Below are 20,719 nucleotides of genomic sequence, written 5' to 3' on the forward strand. Positions count from 1 at the left end.
CTCAATACGAACTGAATTATTTTAACAGTTTTCTTGCATACTTTTGCTGATTTTCTTCAGCATAATTGGTTGGGCATAAGCATTGAAGTATGTTGGGATCGTAGTTGCATGTGTTATGTTGATAGTTTGATGTTTTGGTAGTGCAACTTGAAACAATTACATAGTATAGCGTATGCTGATTAAATAATAAGAGACAAATGTTTTGCACAAAAAAAAAGTTATTGATAAATAGGAGTAAGGAATCCACAGTACTCATGATTCTTAAAATCTATAAATCTCTATAATTCCTGGTTTATCCTCAGTAAATTTTATCTCTTACCCTTTCCTAATGTTCCATTCTGCAGTGGTAGAAAAGAGGTGCCTGTGGTAAACTCAAGCCCAGTTGCACTTATTCATTAGGCAAAATGAAGGTGTGTCTAAGCATGCAACTTTAATTGTGATTTCGAAGGTAGAATATTAGTAGAACAATACTGATGAGTATGCAGAGTGTGAAAACTGTGGGAAGAACAATCTCTGTCGCCATTTCCATGTGAGCAATCAGGGAATCTAAAATTTGAATGAATAATAAACAAGATATTTAATCTACTGGAGTATACTAATTTTTAGAGTTAAAATATTAAGGATTTTTTTTTAACATTTATTGTTAAAATTACTTTGTTAAATGTTAACTTTGACAAAAACAGAAAACAGCAAAAAAATCTGTAAGTCTGCAAAAGTTGGAGCAAATCCATGATAGTTTTCCCTCTTTTTAATTTCTGAAGACATGGCAGTACTCAAAGGGCTGCAAATACCGTGCTTACCATGAGTTAGCTTCAGTGCATTAGCAATATTCTACTGTTACTTTGATTTTTGTTTTCCCCACCCCAAGAGAAAGGTAGAAAAAAAGTTGTCAGAGAAATCCTCAGGAAGTGCTTCAGCCTTTTCATGATTTTTCTTTAAAAAAGTCAAATGGGTTTTAGTTTGTAGTATTTTACTCCACAAATAAGCCTTAAGGAGGTCAGTATGCAGTTAATTCACACAGAATGTGTAACTCAGCAGCTGAGGCCAAGTAGGATACATTCAGGATGATTGCTTTGACCTTTTCTAGCATGTGGAATTTATCTCATCCTCCTTCTGAGACTTTAGTGCTTATTTAGTCTTTCCTAAAAGTTTCAGCAACCCACTGTGCTAGACTAATTCTAGTTCAGGAACTGTGAAAGGTCCTCAATTACTCTGGGAAGGTCTTGACTGAGATGTGTTAGCACTGTGGGAACTGCAAGTGAAGTCTGCTGCATTAGGTATTCTTCAGCAGCTGCTGAAACTTGTGGTGTTGTTAGCTTTGTTACCAGGAGTATGAAAGAACAGAAATGTGGCTTGATACTACTTTAGGCAAGTCCTGAGCCCATTTTTTATAGTTCCATTTTATGTAGCAATCAAATGTGGTGGGTTTCTGTAGTGTAGTGGTTATCACGTTCGCCTCACACGCGAAAGGTCCCCGGTTCGAAACCGGGCAGAAACAGCCCTCCAATACTCTTATTTTGCCTGTGCAATGCTTCAGGCTTGGGCAAGAGTGGCTGGAGAAGCTGCTCGGTGGAAAGTGACCTGGAGGTGCTGATTGATGGAGCTGAACATAAGCCACCATGTGACCAGGCAGCCAAGAAGGCCAACAGCACCCAGGCTTGTATCAGAAATAGCGTGGCAGGAGGAGTAGGGAAGTGAGGGCAACAGAGCTGGTGAAAGGTCTGGAGCAGAAGTCTGATGAAGAATGGCCGAAGGAACTGGGGGGTGGGGGGTGTTAGTCTGGAGAAGACTCAGGGTGGACCTTATCACTCTCTACAACTACCTGAAAGGAGGATGTAGTAGGAGTCAGTATTTTCTGCTAAGTAACAAGCAATAGGACTAGAGGAAATAGTCTCAAGCTGCACCAGGGGAGGTTTAGACTGGGTATTAGGAAGAATTTCTTTGTCCAGGAGGGGGATCAGGTGTTAGAACAGCCTGCCCAATCACCATACCTGGAAGTGTTCATAAAACATGTACATGAGGGCCTTAGTGACAGGGTTTAGTGGTGATCCTGGTAGTACTGGGGTAATGGTTGGACTTGATGATCTTAAAGGTTTTTCCAGACTGGTGGATTCTATGATTTAGAGATTTTTCTGTCTGCAAGGTTGTCTTGATTTGTCTGGGTTTGGTTTGTTTGAAAGAGCATTTAGCACTTTTAGCATCTTAAGGAGAATACTGTCATCTCCAGCCTTAATTTTCAATAGTAACTCCTTCATCTGTGTATGCCATTAACATGCAAAGTTGATCCACTTAGCTATGGTGACTTTAGTGGGAGAGAGTGAAGACAGACATTTCTTGAGAGGCTTATTTTATTTGAAAGCTGTTGTGCTTTCAGGGAGAAAATATCTTTTAGGGTCTAATAACAGAAGCATTCTGTTACTCTGCTGAGAAATCTAAAGTTAGAAAACCATGATATGCTTTTCTAAAACAGAACAGAAGGCACAATTACCTGTAGCGAGGCTCTGGTGTGTGGTGGAGCAGGAGTCCATGGCTTCCCCATACCAGCTGTCCACCTGAGAAGGTTGATTAAACTGTAAGACTGTTTCATTCTCAGAAGCTTCTTCTCTGTCCCTGAGCATTTGCCCATTACAACTGTCTTGAACCGATTTTATTCTGTCAACACATGATTTTCTGAAGGTTTATGTTTATCTCTGTGATTTTTATTGCAATGTATTTTTTTTTATAGTTAATTGTTTAATAACATTTTTAAAAGCACACGGTATATTCCATATTCTGATAAGGCAGCACATGTGTAATTTTCTGCCTAGAAATCTGATAGTAACATGATTTCAAATCTCAAAGCACATCAGTAAGTCCCATTAGAGTTTGTGAAATACTTTAGAAACAGTATTTGAGGCTGTTTCCATTTTGTCTCTGGAGGTCTGTGTATTTAACACATCTCTGATTTACAGAACCCAGGTGTTGTTTCAAGCACTGTATTCATGCAAGTTGTTTCCCAAAATTCAAGGTGATATGTGCCCATATATCAAAGAGAAAGAGAAAAGAATAAAACTAGCAATTGACATCACCTCTCTTGGGTTTGGGAATCCATTTGCACTGATAATCTTTTTATAATAGTCAGAAGATGCTTTTGGGTATCGTGGTTTGTTCTTGTTTTTGAAATCAATGTGATAAAATCCAAATCTCTCAGAGAAGCCTTTGTTCCATTCAAACTTATCCAGGAGTGACCAGGCAGTGTAGCCTTTGATGTTTACACCATCATTCAGAGCTGTAAACAGAATAGAAATGATTCTGTTAAACTTGTTGCCTGTATTTGTCATCCTTAAAATCTGGTTCTGTAGGTGGTTTGTTTTATACCAGAAGGAGCTGGGGAGGAGGACAGGACAATGGTTAATGTGAAGTAGTTTAGATTGTTTGAAAATGCTTCCTTTAGCTTAGCGATACCAGAGCTCGTAGATGTAATTTCTCCTTTCTAAAAGTGGAAACTGATGATCTATTACAGTATTAAATCTCATGTAGGCTATTATAGTTATCAGCATCACTACATTTGGCTGGGTTTTCAATTCTGTGGAAAATTATTAGTCTACTTTGTCCACTTAGATTTGTGAGTATTTATTTCTCTATGATGTAAAAAATTAATCGGAAGGTGAAAACACTCAGAAAGCTCACACACTAAAAAGATGTTTTTAAAGTTACCTTTGAGTATTTCATTAATATATCCTTTCAGATACTCTATCCTCCATTCATCACACAGCTGAGTACACTGTATCTTTTCAGAAACTCCGTTCTCTGTCACATAAATGAGAGGGTTCCCGTACTGCGTCTGCAAACAAAGACGGTTTTAGACTGGTTCATATAAACAAAAGCATCCTGTACAGAACACAAGACTTAGAAAATAGCTTTTTATGCATTTTACTTGATTTTTCATCCTAAAGGTAATAGTAAGTAAATGTGTAAGTAGGAATTTAAGTTAGCTGTTTTTTTTCATTTTGAAGTTACTCAATTCTGTAGTTTTCTGAACTGAAATCAAGGTGGCAAAGAAACTTCCCAGTGTGACCAGACACATGTAGGTGAAAAAGTTGACAATCTAAAATGGTGTAAGTGTAGTTCCTGCATGTAACCAGCATCTTGTTTTTCTCCTTTTAAAGATTTACTCTATAATCACCTTAATGAAGTTGAGTAATCTTCTGAATCCCCAGGGCACAAAATATAACCATTTAGGTCCTGGAGCTGGCCATTTTGGGTCCACCAGTTCAGCCAGATCATAGTCAGTGTGGTAACTGGGCACTTGTAGAGAAGGAAAGTTCTTCTGTAGAACATAACGAGTAGTAAAATGGCCTATTCCCAGGAAATCCGATGTGCCTTTAATGTAGGTTTTCTCTTGTGCTGAGAAGGTTGGTAGTCTTGAGGTCCCCAGGCCCTGCTGGGCACTTTTCTTACCTATTAAAGTAGTTATAGGAAACACCTGAGAAGCACAGAGATTTGGTTTCTTTACCTCACCAACAGTAAATGCTGCTTTCCTGAACTTGGTGTTAGTAGAGGGCAGTTTAGTTTGATTGCTTTTTGAAGATGAAATAATCTTTCACACTTTGGGTACCATACATGAAGAAGAAAGTGAATTAAAGTGATTAGGGTTTTTTTCCAAAGAGCATTGATAAATGTCAACAGAATGCTTGGAAAGGAAACATCACAAGAAGTGCTTTGCTGCTGGGTTTGTTGTCTACTTTCTTCATCCTGTGTAACAAAGGTAGTGGAACCCTATAGAAATGCAAGCTGTAGCGATGGAAAACTACTGGTTCTTTGTTTTTTATGTTAAAGAAAGATATTTAACAACTCCTTATCTCAATCAGGGCACTAAAATAGGCTGTGACTTGAAAAGTGAAGTATTTGCTTCCTTTCTAGTTTGGAGCACTGAGATAAGCAACTGTTGGACTCAAGAGCAGCTCAACTTAGTTCTAGTGTGTCCCCTAGACTGCTGAGGACTTGTTGCTTAGCCTTGTCTCTCCTGTGTCCTCATACTGGACTAAACTACATGGTGGTCATTGTAATATGCTGTAAATGTAGAATTTCCTCATGTTATAGTTGGTTACTGGGACTTACCTATGTAATTCTTCATAACTTCTGGATAGTCTCCTTTGTAAATCGGATTTGCGAACCATCCCAAATGGAACTGTATGTATCTTTCAGCAGCAACTTTGTCTATTTGGCTGTGTGGATCAATGGGCTCACCCCAGCCACTTGTTAGGGAAATTCCAACCATACCTTAAACCACAAAGCAACAATTCTGCAGTTTATGCATAATCTTTACTACGCTAATATAAATAGAAGCATAATCACAGAATGAATCTTTATTACCTTGCTGCTCGCTATGCCATGTGTCATTGTAGGAGTGCCATACTTTTGCATGAGCCTGGAAGTTAAAGAAAATAGATCATGTGCACATTTTAATCTTATGCCATAGTCAGTACTGAAAGATCAAAAGCAGGTTTTGCACTGTGTGTTTAAAATATCACATAATTTTTTATGTATATAGTGGGAGCTTTCATTTCATATAAAATGTCAAAAAAGCATTTTGCATGATTTTTTCCCTAAATCCCAGGAGGTCCCTATGAAGGTAATAAAAATGCAGTGCAGTGTATGTCCAGTGTCCCATCTTTGGATGTCTTTGCCTAATTTATTCAGGCAAGTCAAAGTTCATTTTCAGGAGAGCTAACGTTACTCAAGTTGTTTGCAAAAGTCAAGTTCATTTCAGAATTCAAGTTCAAAGCTGTTGGTCCGGATTTTTACTCCTTGGTTCTGGAGTAACCTGGGTCTTTTGTTACTCACCCAGTTTGAAACATACTGTAAAAGATATTTAAATTATAAAGAAAACATAAGTTGTTGCAAGTATCATATCAAGCTCCTAGTACACCATGCTACACCTCAGTGCTGGTGGTTTAAATCAGGTGATAATTGCAATGGACTAGTTGGAAATCGTGGTGTCTGTAAAGAAAGAGGCTAAGCACGCACACACGCACACAGCCTCCACAACTAGTTCCAGTCCAGTTCTTTATTCACTATAGTGTATAGATATGGGTCTGAGCTATGAAGCCAAACAGCACCACATCAATCACAGTGACTGGCTTCAGCCCCTATAAATTCCATTCTATAAACAATCACTCCTCAGGCTGTTTCCCAGCCCGACCTTGCAGCCATGCACACAAACACTCCCTGGTTTGCTCAAGACCCAGGTGCACTATCAGCAATTCTTTAATTATCCACATAGCGGAAACAGGACAGCTTACAGTTCCCACAATATACTAGCTGGAACTTACATCAGTGCAAAAGTGTATTTCCATTTAAAGAACAGAATCAAAAAACATAAATGATCTGCTGAAACCTCTTAATTCACACAGAATTTAAAGCATGACTTTAATTTTACTTTAATTAGATGGTGTGCTGCTTTGTACGCGCCGCATCCACCAAGCTTCAGTCCTGGCGCATGTTCTCCTGTGTCATATCCCTTTACAGCAACTGCCTGCAAATACATAGAGTATTTAGAGTGAGTTAGTCTCTGAACAGCAGCGCTAAAGATGTTGCTGCTGTGCTATGGACTCAAATCCTCTGCTCTCCTGTATGGTTCGTTTTTCTATCCTTTCCAGTCCCCTTTTTCTTTTACCTCCCCTTGACTTCAATGTCCAGCCTCATTGCTTGGTTGATAATATACTGTGGCTTATTGGAAACGATGTGTTGGTGACTGTAATTTCATATCTTAAAACTCTGTCCTTGTGCAGAATCTGGCCCCTGAGATTCTGGGGCAAAGTGGCTCCCTTTCCCTTTCCTTCTCCCATTTTTAACCTACTTTCCTGTAGTGTCATTTCCACAGAATTTTGGGAACAGGACTATGTAATGGGAGTGATTGGAAGGAAAGCATTGATAACTTACCCAGGGGTCACTAAAAGTAATCCAGTGTTTCACACGATCACCAAACTTCTCAAAACACAGATTTGCATAATCATTGAAATAATTTATCATGCTTATATTTTGCCAGCCCCCGTACTGTTCGTGGAGAACCTTTGTAAAGAAGAATGTCAAGAATCAATTTCAGAGTTTCACCTGCCTGTTAAAAAAGACTTGCTTATATTTCAGTAGCTGAGAAGATTTTTTGATCTTCAGTGTATATAAAATGCAGATTAATAGAAAATAATTCTAAGCATACGTAAGCATGCAGCCATCTTTAGTCATTTTTCTAACTCCATATAAATTTCCTATCAGAAGCATTTATATTAACATTTCACTTACTTAAACGTTATCTAACCTGTGGGAGATCCCAGTGGTAGAGGCTCACAATAGGGATAATGTTGTTTTCCAGAAGACTATTAATTGTATCATTGTAGAACTGTATTCCCTTCTCATTCACTTGCTCTGCTGATGAAACACACAGACAAGGAATTACCTGGATTAGTTTTCAAATAGCTGGAAGAATAGAAACCAGAACATTTTAACTGAGGCATTTTACATTACAGTGATGGGTGTGCTTCAACAGATGGGTAATGGTTAAATTCTGTTCTGAGGACAAAGAAACAGAAATCTGCTTAAAGGCAATGTTAAACAACTATGGAATGTCCGCTAATGCTGGTAAGAATGTGGTGGAAATGTTTTGCTTACTTTTAATTCCAGTGGGCATAATCCGAGGCCATGAGATAGAGAAGAGATAGTGATTCACTTTCAACTCCTTTAATAACTGAATGTCATCCTGTGAAAAGAAAACCCAATTAACATATCTCTAGTCTAAGCAGAGTGACTCTACAGTTACTCATTTGTCTTTAATAGTACTGAATGCAGAAAATCTAGAGGAGTTGCCCGAAAGAGAGGATTCTGTCAGTTATTTTCTGCATTTGCTTTGAGATGATGGCTCTTTCTACTTGTGTGCTTTTTGACTATTTTTAACTTGACTCTAAAGAAGTCCTGTAATGTTTTGTGTTAACAAGTGTGGAAGCATGTTTTCACCATCAAACAGGGGACAGAAAAATGAGTTGAGATATTCTGCAGCACGATTATGTTAGTCAGAATTTGCAATGAGAATGTTTTAACAAATATAAATCTGTAAATCTTGACTTCAGACATCTCAGCTTAGGCACAAACCCACAAATCCAGGCTTTCATTTACTGTCTCGTCCTGGAGTTAGCACGAAGAATAAATTCAGCACTAAATATCATGACATGGCTCCAGAACGTTTCTAAAGGTGCAGTTCCTCTTTAACGATACCTTAACTTTGTAGTAGCCATCACATGCTGAATCTCCTGTTTCATTTCTGAACACTTTCCCTTTCTTGTGAGTAAAAGCATCCCAGATACTTGGTCCTTTCCCATCCTTGTCCCAGGCCCCTTCAGTTTGGTACGCAGAACTTCCAACACCCCATAAAAACCCTGAAGGTAAAAAGAAGTGAGTCAGGATCTCAACATTCCCCTGCCATGGTCTTCATACTAAATTTTCATATGAGAAAGTAATCGATACACCTTCAGAGCTGTGTGTGAACCGAACATAACTCTGTGCCTAGTGAAGAGGCCAATGTTTTCTATGTGAAACTTTAACAGTGCATTAAAAATGATTGAAAATGTGGTATAGACCAAAGGGGTCCTTTTCTCATGCACTGAAAAGGGAATCTAATTCTTTCACATATTTAAATCTTGTTTCTGTTCTTTTGCAGTATTGAGGAAGTGCATTGATAGTGTGGCAGAAATGCCTTGCTGTCAGAAAAAATCAGTTTCCTACATTTCTGCTAGTTTTCATGGGGTTTTACAGAGATTGCAAGTGTAGCTGTTGTTATATAAAACACGTACAAAGATTCTGGATTATTTTCCTAGTTTTATACAAAAGGACATGGTTAATCCATTTTATAAGTCACTTAAAAACGTGAAAACAAATCAGTGCCTGTATCATTTTAGTTTTGGTTTTGGTTGAATGAAATGCGTGTGTATAAATTCATGTTGAAGAAAGAACGAGGTTTCATAAAGCAGTACTCATGGGTGGATTAGACAACACTAAACAGGTTGGAACAAACACAATACAACTAGTTCACTCATGTTAGTTTCTTAAGTTAGCTGCATAACAGAGGATGTGTTTAGTTGATAGGTCTTCACTGTTCGTAGATAGTGAAAAAAGAGAAGAGTTCTCAGGTGTGATTTGTCACTCTGCATCTTAATCACAGACAGGAAAGGGAGATCTGAATATAAAATATTACTCTATTAGCATTTACTCAGAGTTTACTGGTTTAAGTGACTATATGAAGAACAGAGTTAGGTGAATTCCTGCATCCCCAGAGCTAGATGCTCGTGATGTTAAAGTATGCATTCTGCAAGAGGCTGAATGTTTGTTTCTGCCGTTTCCCTGGAAGGACAAGGAAACCCTTTTAGTAGTTTCCTTGTGCAAACACACAAGTCAATCTAGAGCATTATAAACCCCACAACCAACCGTAGTTCAAAAGTACCATTTGGAAAAGTGCCATAATAGAAGGAGCCTGAATTATTCTTTGTCCACTGGAAATTCTCAGCTGTATCCAGCCGTGTTATTGGCACAAGCATATACCATAGTCTCAGAACGTAAGCCTTCATCACTCTTAATTTTCCCACTGCGAACTGTCCTCTGCCAGTTCCCACCTGGTAAAATAGAAGAGCATTGTCAAGTGTTGCCACCCTACAAAGTAGGCTTAGGGTGATCTAAAGGGAAGAGCTTATTTTTTCTGCTGAATGGCTACAAAAGCAGTGCTTGGGTGAAATGGAAGATGCAGTCAAGCTTCTGGCAGGGTGATGAAATGAGGGAAGAATGAAGTGCAAAATTAGAACTATTAGAAGCATTCTCTGCATGTTTGCTATAACATTACTCATCTCTACTATATTCTGAATTCTCCTTGTTGGAAGCTGTTTTGTTCTGAATGCCACTGTCCCACTAGTGTCAGTAAAACTCTGCAAACAGTGGCTGTGAGAAGCAAGAAATAAAAGTGATTGTGCCTCTAGCATCTTGCCAGCTACATATGTAATGGAAAAAAACCTTGTGGAAGTTGAAAAGGAAAATTAACAGTTGTAGGTGTTGCAGTTTTAATAATTGCAGCTTTTATCTTGATGATGTCCCTTTTATGCAGCTCCAGCATCAACTTACAATTTTAACTGGGTGGATGCCAGGTTGGACGAGGCCTTGGGTGATATGATTTAGCATAAGGTGTCCCTGCCCACGGCAGGGGGGTTGGAACTGGATGATCTTAAGGTCCTTTCCAACCCTAACTATTCTATGGTTCTATTCTATGACCAATTCTATCCATTTTAAATAAAGTTGCAGGAGAGCTTTGTAGGACAGTATCACTTTCCCCAGGTGTATACAGTTCCCAAAAGACGTGTTTAACTTTCCTGAGCTTCTGTTGGTGGATTTGAAGATGGGGTTAGAAAGTGAGGAAAAGTAGAAAAAACATTAAAAATAATCATATTTTGCATTTCAGTGTTGTATAAAAAGTAAATACATCTGGAGCTTTGGAAAGCAAGCTGGGATTACAGGATTGGACATGTATGCTGAGACAAGCACTTAACAGCCTTGAGCATCCCAAGAGCAGGTAAATGTTCTGAAATACCACATCCTATAATTCTGATAGAAATAATTTCCGTACTTTAACAATTGCCAAGCACAAGAAACACATTTTTAAACAAACACGATTTTACAACACTCTGTATTGAAGTAAATAACCTAATTTTATGTGCAGTTCATTGTTGAATATTCTATTAATCTTCTTTTCAAATAAATACTTGCTTTTTGGAACCCTTCATTGCTCTGGTTTTCTGCAAAATATGAATACAGTAGAAGAAGCAGCTACCTGCATAGTGCAGAAAGGTTCATCAATAGTGCAAAGGTTCAAATAGGGCAGAAGTTCAAGCTTAAAGCTGGTGGTGTAAAACATCCTTTTGACTCTTGTTCTGTAGTAACTGTATTACCTCCTACCTTGATTATACATTGAGTTATTTGAATTTCCCCCCCCATTTCTGGCTTACCTGGTGTTCTTCCCAATAGATGTGTCCCAGCCAGGAGATTCCTCTGAACTGCCAGAAATTTACCAGGGAATTCAGAATAAATTTACTTTCACAGGATAATTGCATGTAATTAATCCAGCTGTCACAAAAACTCGGGAGAAACATCTAGTTGAAAACAGCATTTTGTTCACTTACAGCTAAAACAAAAAAGAACAATCCTTTTGTATTCACGGTGAATGCTGCAGGAAAAGGTTTAGCTTAACCATATGAACCTTTAGCAATGATTTTCCTTTGTAAGCAAAATTAGCTTTGCGAGTGATCTATACATTCATACATAATTGCACTTGCTCTTGAATGAGGTGTCTGTAGATATTTTTCTCTTGTCTGATGTCTGATTCCTAGATGGGATTTGGCAGAGAGATGTCACTGGGAGATTTTGTGACGTCAAGAGTTTTGTGTTTATATGGCATAATATGGAATCAGGTATTCAGAATCCAGGCTTGAAAGTTAATATGCTTTTTATTTTCTCTTGTTTCTAGAAGTCCTTATGGTGATATCTTTGTGGAAAAAAACAACTCTTCATGCCTTAGAGGTCAGCTGTTCAGCTTGAGCTATGGCTGTTCCTTCTAGTTCTGCGAGTTATCATTCACTCCTCCCGTAAAGGTACTATTCATTGAAAGGACTATGAAACAAGCAAACCCATTGCTAGGGCTTGCTGGGCTGAAAACATGTGGGTTTGGACATTGCTCACCTGGCTTCCAGGAATGAAAAGCCTTTCTGTGCTGAGAGAGAAGAGGCTGAGCCTCCCAAGAGATAGGTACTGCTTCTGTGCAGGAGGGCTGAGGTAGGACAGAGATGATGCAGAGGGAGCCTCTGGACAACACTCGTGCAAAAAGATGTGTGAACCTGTCACCAACCCACCCTAAGCAAAAGGGTTTGTGAGCAAAAGGAGGCTTGCAGGGAAAGCAGGAAAAACTCCAGTTCTGTTGACTCTAGGGAGCTGGGAATTCTCTTTCTCCCCTCCGCAGTGCACCCTTGTAGCCGCCTGACACTTGGGCTTTCTGTGGGTGGGTGACTCCTGACCGTGGAAGCTGCTATCTTAGGCCTTTGTTGCTGTACAGTTTGCAAACAAATTCCCATTCATTTATTCAGCTACTCAGGCTTGTGTTTTTTTAGAGCAGTACTGGTGCCCTCTCGTGGTCAATGTCATGAAAGAGCGTTAACATTAAAAGTGTTCTTTGGTAGTGTAAGATAGGTGAAGGCACTGCAGTTCATACACTGCCTCTGATCTCAGAAGTGAAAAAGTGCATTGAAACTCCAGAAGGAATATTCTCAGCAGCTCCTTGCTTACCCATGCAGGTCCCTTGGTACACGTGCTTAACTTCCTGCTCATTAGGATGGACCTTTTTCAAGCATAGAGGAGGTGATCCTTGAAAATCAAGCAGCTCATGCACTTTGTGATTTGTGATGCACATAAAGGGCAATATTTATACACAGGTAGGCCTACTGCAGGTGAGCCTGGTGCTTACAGCACATTTTAAAGTACTTGCTGTACATTTGGCATGCTTCCATCTCTCACACAACTGGGTAGGGCAGGGTGCAGGAGTCACAGCACTGCTGTATGATGCTAGAGTTGTTGGGATGATTAAGGGTGTGCATTAGTAATTCAGTGTTAAATCACAACTGCATCTCAAAAACAAAGGCTCTGGTGTGTAGGAGAGAGACTGACTATTCAGAGAACTGACAGTGGAAGCAGACACAGATCACCCCTCTTTATGGATGAGGAGCACAGGGAGTTTGTGTCAAGCCAGGATCTGCACTAAGATCTCTTGGCTCTCTGCCCTGTGCCATAGGTACAAGCCAGTCTGCTGCTTTAGGGACTAGGTTATGCATCACTGAAGTCCTTTGATGAATTGTCACTGACTTCAGTGGTCAGCAGGAGTAAGTCCTTGGCATGCATGAAAACAGGATTCTTTCAAACTCCATTTAACAGGGACTGCTAGAAACGTGATACTGTTCCATTCTAAGTTGTGCTTACATGGGTTTTCTTCTCTTAACACAATCTTGTTCTGTGATGTTGATTCCCAGTTTCCTGCAGAAAAGCCCAACTTTACAAAGAAAAAAAAAGTCATGAGATATTTACATTGCTACAACTTGGTAATTTTTTCCTCTTGTTTCATCTTGGAAAAGTTTTATTAGCAGCAGCTTTTAAAACGTGCCAGAAACACATCAAGGCTATAAAATCTCTTACTTTGTTTTATTGGTAAAAAGAATGTTAGAAAAATGTACTCAGTGGAGTCCATCCAGAATTGCTAAGTGACTGCAGTAAAGTAACCTGGAAAGTGAGTTGTACAACTGGCTTCCTACAGCGAGTTGTGAAGTCAGGGCAAAGTCATGACTGGCTCGGGTCACAGTTTATCTGCTGTTCACTTGTCTGCAGCCTGGGGTGGATCTTCATCCATAAATGGTATAGATATTTCTGTATTGTCTTGCTGTGGGATACTGTGTGATCGTATCACAAAGACTTTGGCACAAACCCCACTATATTAAAGGAACTGATACTTCTCCCACTTTATTTTCTCTCTGTCCTACACTTCATGTTGCGAAACCTCTTATCTGCAGATAGACAACCAGAGATGGAGTTCCCCAGTAGCAGATACCATGAAACTGGTGTTGATTTGAGTTTTGCTTTTAGCCTTTATGTTTTGCCTAGGCTGATGAAAAAAGTAGAAGCTGTCCTTCCTAATTCCCTGGCAGCAGTTCAGACAACTAGACCTAATTATCCTCGTACTATTATGACCTATCTCCCCAGCTTCCTGATTCCAGCACTCCCTTTCCAACCTTGAATAGGCCTTTTCTGTCTCAGAGAGAAAAATCCTTTCTTATTATACAGTGACCAGAAAACCACATAATTTTCCAGTGTGTGGTCTACTGCAGCTACCCTGAGATATTGGAGATTTTTCAAAATCAAAACAAAACCCACTTACAATTGTTCTTGGAACAAGAACACTTGTGTAACTGTACTTGTATTTTTCTGTGTTACAAAATGACTTTCGTGGCATTATGTTAGCTGTTTTTGGAAACTTTTTGTCTAATGTTCAACTGTACTAATGGCCTAGCCTTGCTTTTCAGAGAAAAATAACAAATTGGAAGTAATTGAAATGAGGAGGCCTTGCTTTACAGTCACGTTGCTTTGACTTGAAGCAGCTGGGGGAATATGGTTGTTAATAGAGATGTTCAGAACTGTTTCTTCTGACCCAGTGAATTTGAAAGGCCAAAGGGAGTGTTGGAAATGTGGGAGATACATTTCATTGCCTTTCAAAAGAGATCAAGGACACTGACGACTCATTCTGCTCTAAAAAGCCTGGGTTTGAACTTGCATAGATACACCAGGATTGTCCAGTGAATTTAGAATAAAAATTGGCAACATCTCCATGCTTAAAGCCATTTTATGTCTTACATCAGTGCTGTTCTCCAGACTGTGTGGTCATGTGTGCATAGCTCTGCCCTGCACCAAATAAACTCTGGGGGACCTGACCTTGTAATATACCTTTTCCCCAGCTTTTTATGCCATGGACTGACCTGACCTGATGACAAGACAAACCTGCGTTCCTCTGGGTTACCAAGAGGCTCAAACCCCTTCCAGGATGCAATGCACCAAAATACTGGCTGGCACCATCAGCAGGATGTTACCATGCAACTGTTTGGTGCCCAGTCTGACAGAGGTACCCCTGCTGGCCTCCCATTGATGGGGATACCAATCCTCTTGTAGCCTGGGAAATCTGTGGGCAGCTTCTGAAGACAGTCTCCATCTTAAGAACCACCCAGAAGTTTGGAAGATCTTGTGTTTGAACTGTGATCCCTGAGGTGAGATCAAGGTAGGTAGCTCTGAAACTTACACCGTATTTACTTAGCAGCTCCTACACTGTTATGAAAGCTAGTGCTATTGTACTTTATGCCCACTGAGAGCACTGAGTAGCTGTTACCACTACCAACTGGGCTTAGTGATAATTTTTGGAAAAACTAAGCTGTTTGAGAATCTGCCATCTCTGCTTTGCAAAGAGGGATTGTAAAGATTGGCAAAGATGGGGTAAACCCTCACAATCTATTCTACTTGTATTAAAAGCTCAAGTTCAAAGATGTCATTTTCAAATAAGTTCCTAAATTGTATATTAAGACTGTTTCATGGTGCAGACAAGTGTAACACTGTTCTCCCAAATGGCCCAGACTAGTGAGACTGCACTCATATAGTCAAAGGTACATATTGGATTTTGAATGCCCAAACTGAGTGGATGGTTGAAAATCCCAACCCATAATATCTAATAAGTGACAGATGCTACACATACTCCTGGGTGCAATGAAGAAGGTCACAGAAGTTTGCTTCTAAAAATCACTTTTAATTTATCTTTTCCTGCTGACAGCTTCATGCTAAGAGTTGGCCTCCATTTGATGTGAATACTGAGAAGCTGCTGCAGGCTACCACTGATTGGAATTTACTTGTATTAGTCTAATTGCGTGCTCTGCCATCATCTGTTTGCAATCACAAAGAGGAAGCTTCTGAAGCTTGGGAATGAGGGAAAATGAAGTGTCTTAACAACTACAAAACATTGAGAATGCTTTTGGAGGCTTTCCCATCAGTTTGTGAGTATGAACAAAAAGGCAGAGTTTTATTTTTATTGAATGTTCATCTTTACACTGCAGCATAACAAAAATGCATAGAAGAACTAGGAATAGTTGTAATTAATAAAGGTCCCCAAGCACTTTAATTGATCATAGTAAGAGTCCACAAATTGATTTGGAAAGGGTTGAATTAATTCATTATTTAATTAATTGAATTAGCTCATTACTAAAGTCACACAATTGCTCTTTCTATGGATCTTTAACCTACCTTATTAAACATTCAAACTCAGTGCTTCTGGCTGCTCAGTTTAACTGCCAGTTTTAAAACATACCCCTTGGGCATTTTATCTTTAATGCTACCCTAAAAGGTATGACCTTAGACCCTTCTCATGCAGCAGGAGACACAAGCTGTGAGGAAGTGGACAGATAAAGCACCTTAATAACTCAATATTAGTTTTGCTTCTGTCGGGTCTAGAGGTTTAGGCTGGGGAGGAAAGCTGAGCTACTTTGCGGAGCATTTAGCCGAGCTCCACCAAGAGGCAGCATTGCACAACGCTGGAGGAGCTGGGGGCAAGCCAGGGGAGTGCTGGGCTGACCCTGTGATTGCTTCCTCAGTCCCTTCACCTGTGAGGTGTTTGCAGTGCTTATCACTCCCCACCCTGCAGATCAATTTGAAAAGTCCTGGTGAAAAGTGCTGCACAAGGTGCCAGTGAGTTGGAAATCTGTTATTTATGAACTACTAATGTTAGTTTGGTGGTAGGGATGTGTTTCTTTCTGTCTGGTCAGTATGTGGAGAAGAACAGCAAAGGAATGATGGGACTGCACTGTCAGGTCTGCAAGGGAAAGGAAGTGCTTACATGAGCACAACCTGAGAGAGCTGTTTTCTAAACTGTCAGGTCCTCATTTCTTAGGAAAAGTTTCATACTTGATGGGGAAAGTATGAGGATGAATCAGGATAATCCCAATTCCTGTACAGCTGGGGTGAGCTCTTACAGTGACTGTTGTTTGGTGGCAGGGCCTGGTTCTTCTTGTAGCTTGTTTGTTAAAACAAACAAACCAGCAAGAAAAAAAGCAATGGCTTTTACTTTTAACTTGTCAGGGATAAATTTCAGAGATGAGGCCTTACTAGGACTCATTGGCAATCTTCAGTGGAGTTTTGTTGTACTATTCAAGTGAAGTATCTCCTTCAGTGCTTTGCTGTAGCACAGCCCCCTTGTTTTGGGGACTGCCTAAGCAGTAGAAGGTCTGGCTAATTACCACCTGGCTTAGGTGGTTCTGAGAGTCTTTGTCATTTTGTGATGTGAAAGGTTAAAATTTTGGAGCCTTTTTTTTTTTCAATTTTAGGCAGTAAAGAAGTGAATAATGGAAATAATTCATTGAAACACTGCAATGAATCAGAGAATGCATTTCTTAAAGTTAAAAAACCCCGAGTTGAGATTGAATCCAAGCTCAGAAAAGCACGAAGAGATATAAGTAGAAGCTTTGTAAAATTCTCATTTTAAACTTTACCAGATGTTGGCAATAAGATGATTATAATTCCTACCTTGTATAGGATCTGTGGCAACTGTTACATCACCATAGCTTCCTCAGGCATGTGGGTGAAGCAACATTGCTTGTGTTTCCCAGTGGGTTAGTGAGCTTGTGTGCATTCTTTTGACAGGTATTTTTGCACTGAAAGCAATTCAGTGAGGTCACTTGAGAGCATCAGGTGGAGGGTGGGTAGCCTTAATCAGGCTGAGGAGGTGGGTGCTTCTAAACCAGGTATCAGGTCTGTGAGTTCAATGCATTCTGAGCTTTAGTGCCAATTTCTGCAAAAAGGAACTAGTGAACTTCTAGTCCAGCACTCTGAGTGTGTCCCCTTTCAGAGAGAAAGCACAGCTCATTGTGTCTTGCTACTGAACTTATTCCTCCTTGAGTTCCCCATGTGTAAAAGAGGTCTGAAATACAGCCTTCCTTCCAGAGAGACTGAACTGCAAAATGCTTTGTGATCCTCCTGCTAGAACAGAATAATTGCATCAGTGTCTTTGAGGAAGAGACCATTTCTTTTCCCTGCTGTGTTTATACAGCTCTTAGTTAATTAAGTGAAGTCCATGTCTGCAGTGGAAAATCCCTAGTGCTGTTACAACTGATTTGTATTGAGCTGTACTAAAGAATAATGGTGGTTTGGAGGATGGACTTACAATCTAGACAGCAGCATAAACTTCTGTCTGCATAAATTAAAGGTCTTGCCTTAAACTATGAGGGGTAACTTACATTGTGAATTAAGTATGTCTTTGTAAATCCAGAGCAGAAGGTACGCTGGCACTGGCAGTTCCAGTTAGGCATGATTGGTTTGGTTTTCTTAAAGTTTTTAAGCTTTAAAATAGCTTTGCATTAAAGAAACAAAACATTCTAACAAGCAAAACTGTCTTGATCCAGTGAGGTTGTAGCAGCACCAGTGTTTCAGGCAGCTGCAGCCTAAGGTAGTAATGGTGCTAAGTAATACTTGGGATCATGTTTGTTAACTTTCTTCTTGCTACCTCAAATCAAATAAGAATGTTAGTTACAGTCATTGCTGGAGTACTTGAGTTGAGATAATCCCAGCTGAGTTAACACATTTTTAAAAAGAAGAACTACATTCTTTACAGCGATCTTCCAGTTATGCCAAAAATACAAATTCCAAAATATATTTGTAATAATAATAATGCCAAAGCCTGCAGACATGCCAAGTTCCCAGTGTTGTGGATAGAAACTGTAGCATTGTGCATTTTCCTTTCAGCCATCGGATCCTCTGCTCTGAAGAGAATATCATTGAGGAGCAGTTTGAGATAAGCACAGGGACCAGAAGAGTATAAAGAGCTCCTGATGGCTGTCAGAACAGTAAGTAATTGCTATATTTTCATATTTCGAATATAAGCATTTTTCTTGAAGGCTGCAATGTAAAACAAGCAGCATGACATAGGGAATCATGAATTGATTTGTTGGAGAGGTTGTGCAAATAAACTTGAAAATTGTATTTCTCAGATGGGTTTCATACTGGTGGAGGAACTCGAGGTAATGTTTTTTTTCCCCACAGAGATGATGTCTTAAGAGTTACTTGATTTGTGGCTCAGATCCAACTCAAAAGGGTGGATGTCAGTTATCTGGTTGCAGAATGATTGTGTAGTCCCTGAATTCAAGTTTATGTAAAGCATTGCCTGTGGTTGATAACTGCTGAAAAAGGACATTGACACTGTTGTGTTCCAGCCAAAATCCTACAGACATACAGATGTCTTGGGTTTTTTGCAATCAGATATGACTGCTTTTTGGTGTTCAGGTGTGTATACATAAATGCATGGACACTTCTAAATAAGGGCAAACAGAGGTAGGGAGTCATTTTTATTCTTTTTTCTTTTAAATTGCAAATTTCAGTGGGAATCTTCCCAAATCAAGTGAACTGGGAATAATTGCATCCTAGCCTTACTCTGCTCCATTGCTTATCTCCAGACGAGCCTGTGCTTTTCATTTGCCCAGTGGTCTTAGAAGGAGGTGCCTTAAACCACAGAAACCAAGGTCTGCAAATGCTGTGGATGATCCTGAAAGGAAACAGTTGGCTCCTTAAATACAGATCTCATGACAGTGGAAGTTTTGGAGCTCTCTCTTGGAGAAATGGGGTTTTCTTACCATTGGTTTGCTAAAGACAAGAATATATTATATGCTGTATTACATTCAGATGATCTCATACTAATCAAAACAATCTTGTGGGACCTCTGATTCTGATTAAGCATTTGGGCTGAAGGGACCATGCTACCATCCTACCTCATTGGCAGGGGTTTTGTCAGGAGACATTTGTTATGGTTTTGAAGCAAATATTTCTGTGATAAGTGTTATATTGTAACCCACAAGGATATGAATAATCCTGTTTTCAGTGAAGAGTTTAAACTGCATGCTATAAATAAAACCAAGGCCACACATTGACTCAGAAAGAAATACTGAATAGCTCTGTTCATCCTGCCCACTAACTGGGGTGAGGCCATGGGGAAAAATAGCTTTTAATTGTATCTCACAGGAGAAGTGAATTAGGACTACACAAAGCAACCTTGATTCTGGTGTTGCCAGCTCTGAATACTTGACTTTTCCACCTTAACGTAGGTGGGTGGAGACGTTGTCATTATTGTTTTGTTTGTCATTGTGCAGCTATATTCCACTTGAAAGTACTTTGTGTTTTAAAATCTCTTCTGCTGGTACATTCCATTTCCTTACTCTCAACTGCTGGTTTTTAAACTGAGCTAGGAATGATGAATTCTCCCTTAAAAGGATGATTTTACTCATTGTGAAGTGAAGCTCTCAGCTTCCATCTTCATTTCTTTCTGGTCATAAAACTCCAGCCACCAGGCAAAGATCAGCATGTCTCTGAAAATGAATAGGCGCCCCAAGGACAACTGAGTAACCTCCACAGCAATTGTGTCGAGGTGACATCAGCACTCAGATATTTTTCATCTTGGCTCTTCCAGCAATATCCAGTCAATAATGGGCAGTAGAGCCAGCACACACTGACTGGCTTTATTGCTCACCCACTGGGAACTTGTCTCTTTGTAAGAGACCCTTAAAAAGTGGTAGGTCCAAAAACTAAACAACTGTGTTCCCTTTTGAAGGACTTGCCTTCGAAGCAGAGCTTGCTTAGTGAGCGATGCCAGGCTGGATGTCAGCCTTGTGATCCCACAGGTTCTCCCAGCATTAGGTTCTCTGACTCCTGGGAGTCAGCATGGACATCAGTCTTCATGGATCTCAGGTAGCTTTTAAGTGTTGTAAGGCCAACCACCACCTGAAAATCACTCCTAGCATTGCTACTGACCCATTCTGAAAAGCCAAAATTTCATTATATCTGTTGTATTCATTTTCCCAGTGTGGGATATCATGGTGATAATGCCAATCTCCACTTTAAAGTGCTGTATTTTAGCTCCTAAGTTTTACTGATAATTCTCTAAGACCACTCATTCCTTTAACACCACCTGAAGGAATACTAGCGCTATAATCCCTACTTTACAAATGGGAAGGGGATGTACTGGACAGGATAAAAACTTGTTTTGTGCTTTCTTAGTGTAGCAGAGCTGGGACAGGAACAGAGGAATACATTGATGTTCTTG

General features: G+C 39.7%; 1 protein-coding gene, 1 long non-coding RNA gene and 1 other non-coding gene across 6 annotated transcripts in view; 2 read left to right on the plus strand and 1 right to left on the minus strand.

Annotated features, from left to right (window-relative positions):
- Positions 1 to 381: 381 nt before the first annotated feature.
- Positions 382 to 8,460, minus strand: LCTL (lactase like; the record flags this gene model as incomplete). The annotated part of the gene is made up of 12 exons (XM_062642620.1): positions 382 to 546; positions 2,489 to 2,552; positions 3,069 to 3,268; positions 3,697 to 3,823; positions 4,166 to 4,440; positions 5,101 to 5,262; positions 5,356 to 5,410; positions 6,422 to 6,517; positions 6,925 to 7,053; positions 7,298 to 7,407; positions 7,648 to 7,735; positions 8,248 to 8,460. Coding segments are annotated over 12 exons (1,635 nt in total), but the record flags the coding sequence as incomplete, so codon positions are not given.
- Positions 1,426 to 1,498, plus strand: TRNAV-CAC (transfer RNA valine (anticodon CAC)). Its single transcript has one exon. It is a non-coding gene; the product is annotated as a tRNA-Val (tRNA).
- A 6,028-nt stretch (positions 8,461 to 14,488) lies between the features above and the next one.
- The window catches only part of LOC134176039 (uncharacterized), a 172,675-nt gene continuing 166,444 nt past the window's right edge, over positions 14,489 to 20,719 (plus strand). For 3 of the 4 annotated variants that reach the window (XR_009969229.1, XR_009969231.1, XR_009969232.1), the window contains exons 1-3: positions 14,489 to 14,872; positions 15,416 to 15,635; positions 18,373 to 18,473. This is a non-coding gene — a long non-coding RNA (uncharacterized LOC134176039). Of the gene's footprint in view, positions 14,873 to 15,415; positions 15,636 to 18,372; positions 18,478 to 20,719 lie in introns of all 4 variants that reach the window. The other variant, XR_009969230.1, reaches the window with a different exon arrangement.

The sequence above is a fragment of the Pezoporus occidentalis genome, unplaced genomic scaffold (genome assembly GCF_034315485.1).
Source record: "Pezoporus occidentalis ecotype Australia unplaced genomic scaffold, CSIRO_AGI_Poc_V1 ctg72, whole genome shotgun sequence".
Taxonomy (NCBI): domain Eukaryota; kingdom Metazoa; phylum Chordata; class Aves; order Psittaciformes; family Psittacidae; genus Pezoporus; species Pezoporus occidentalis.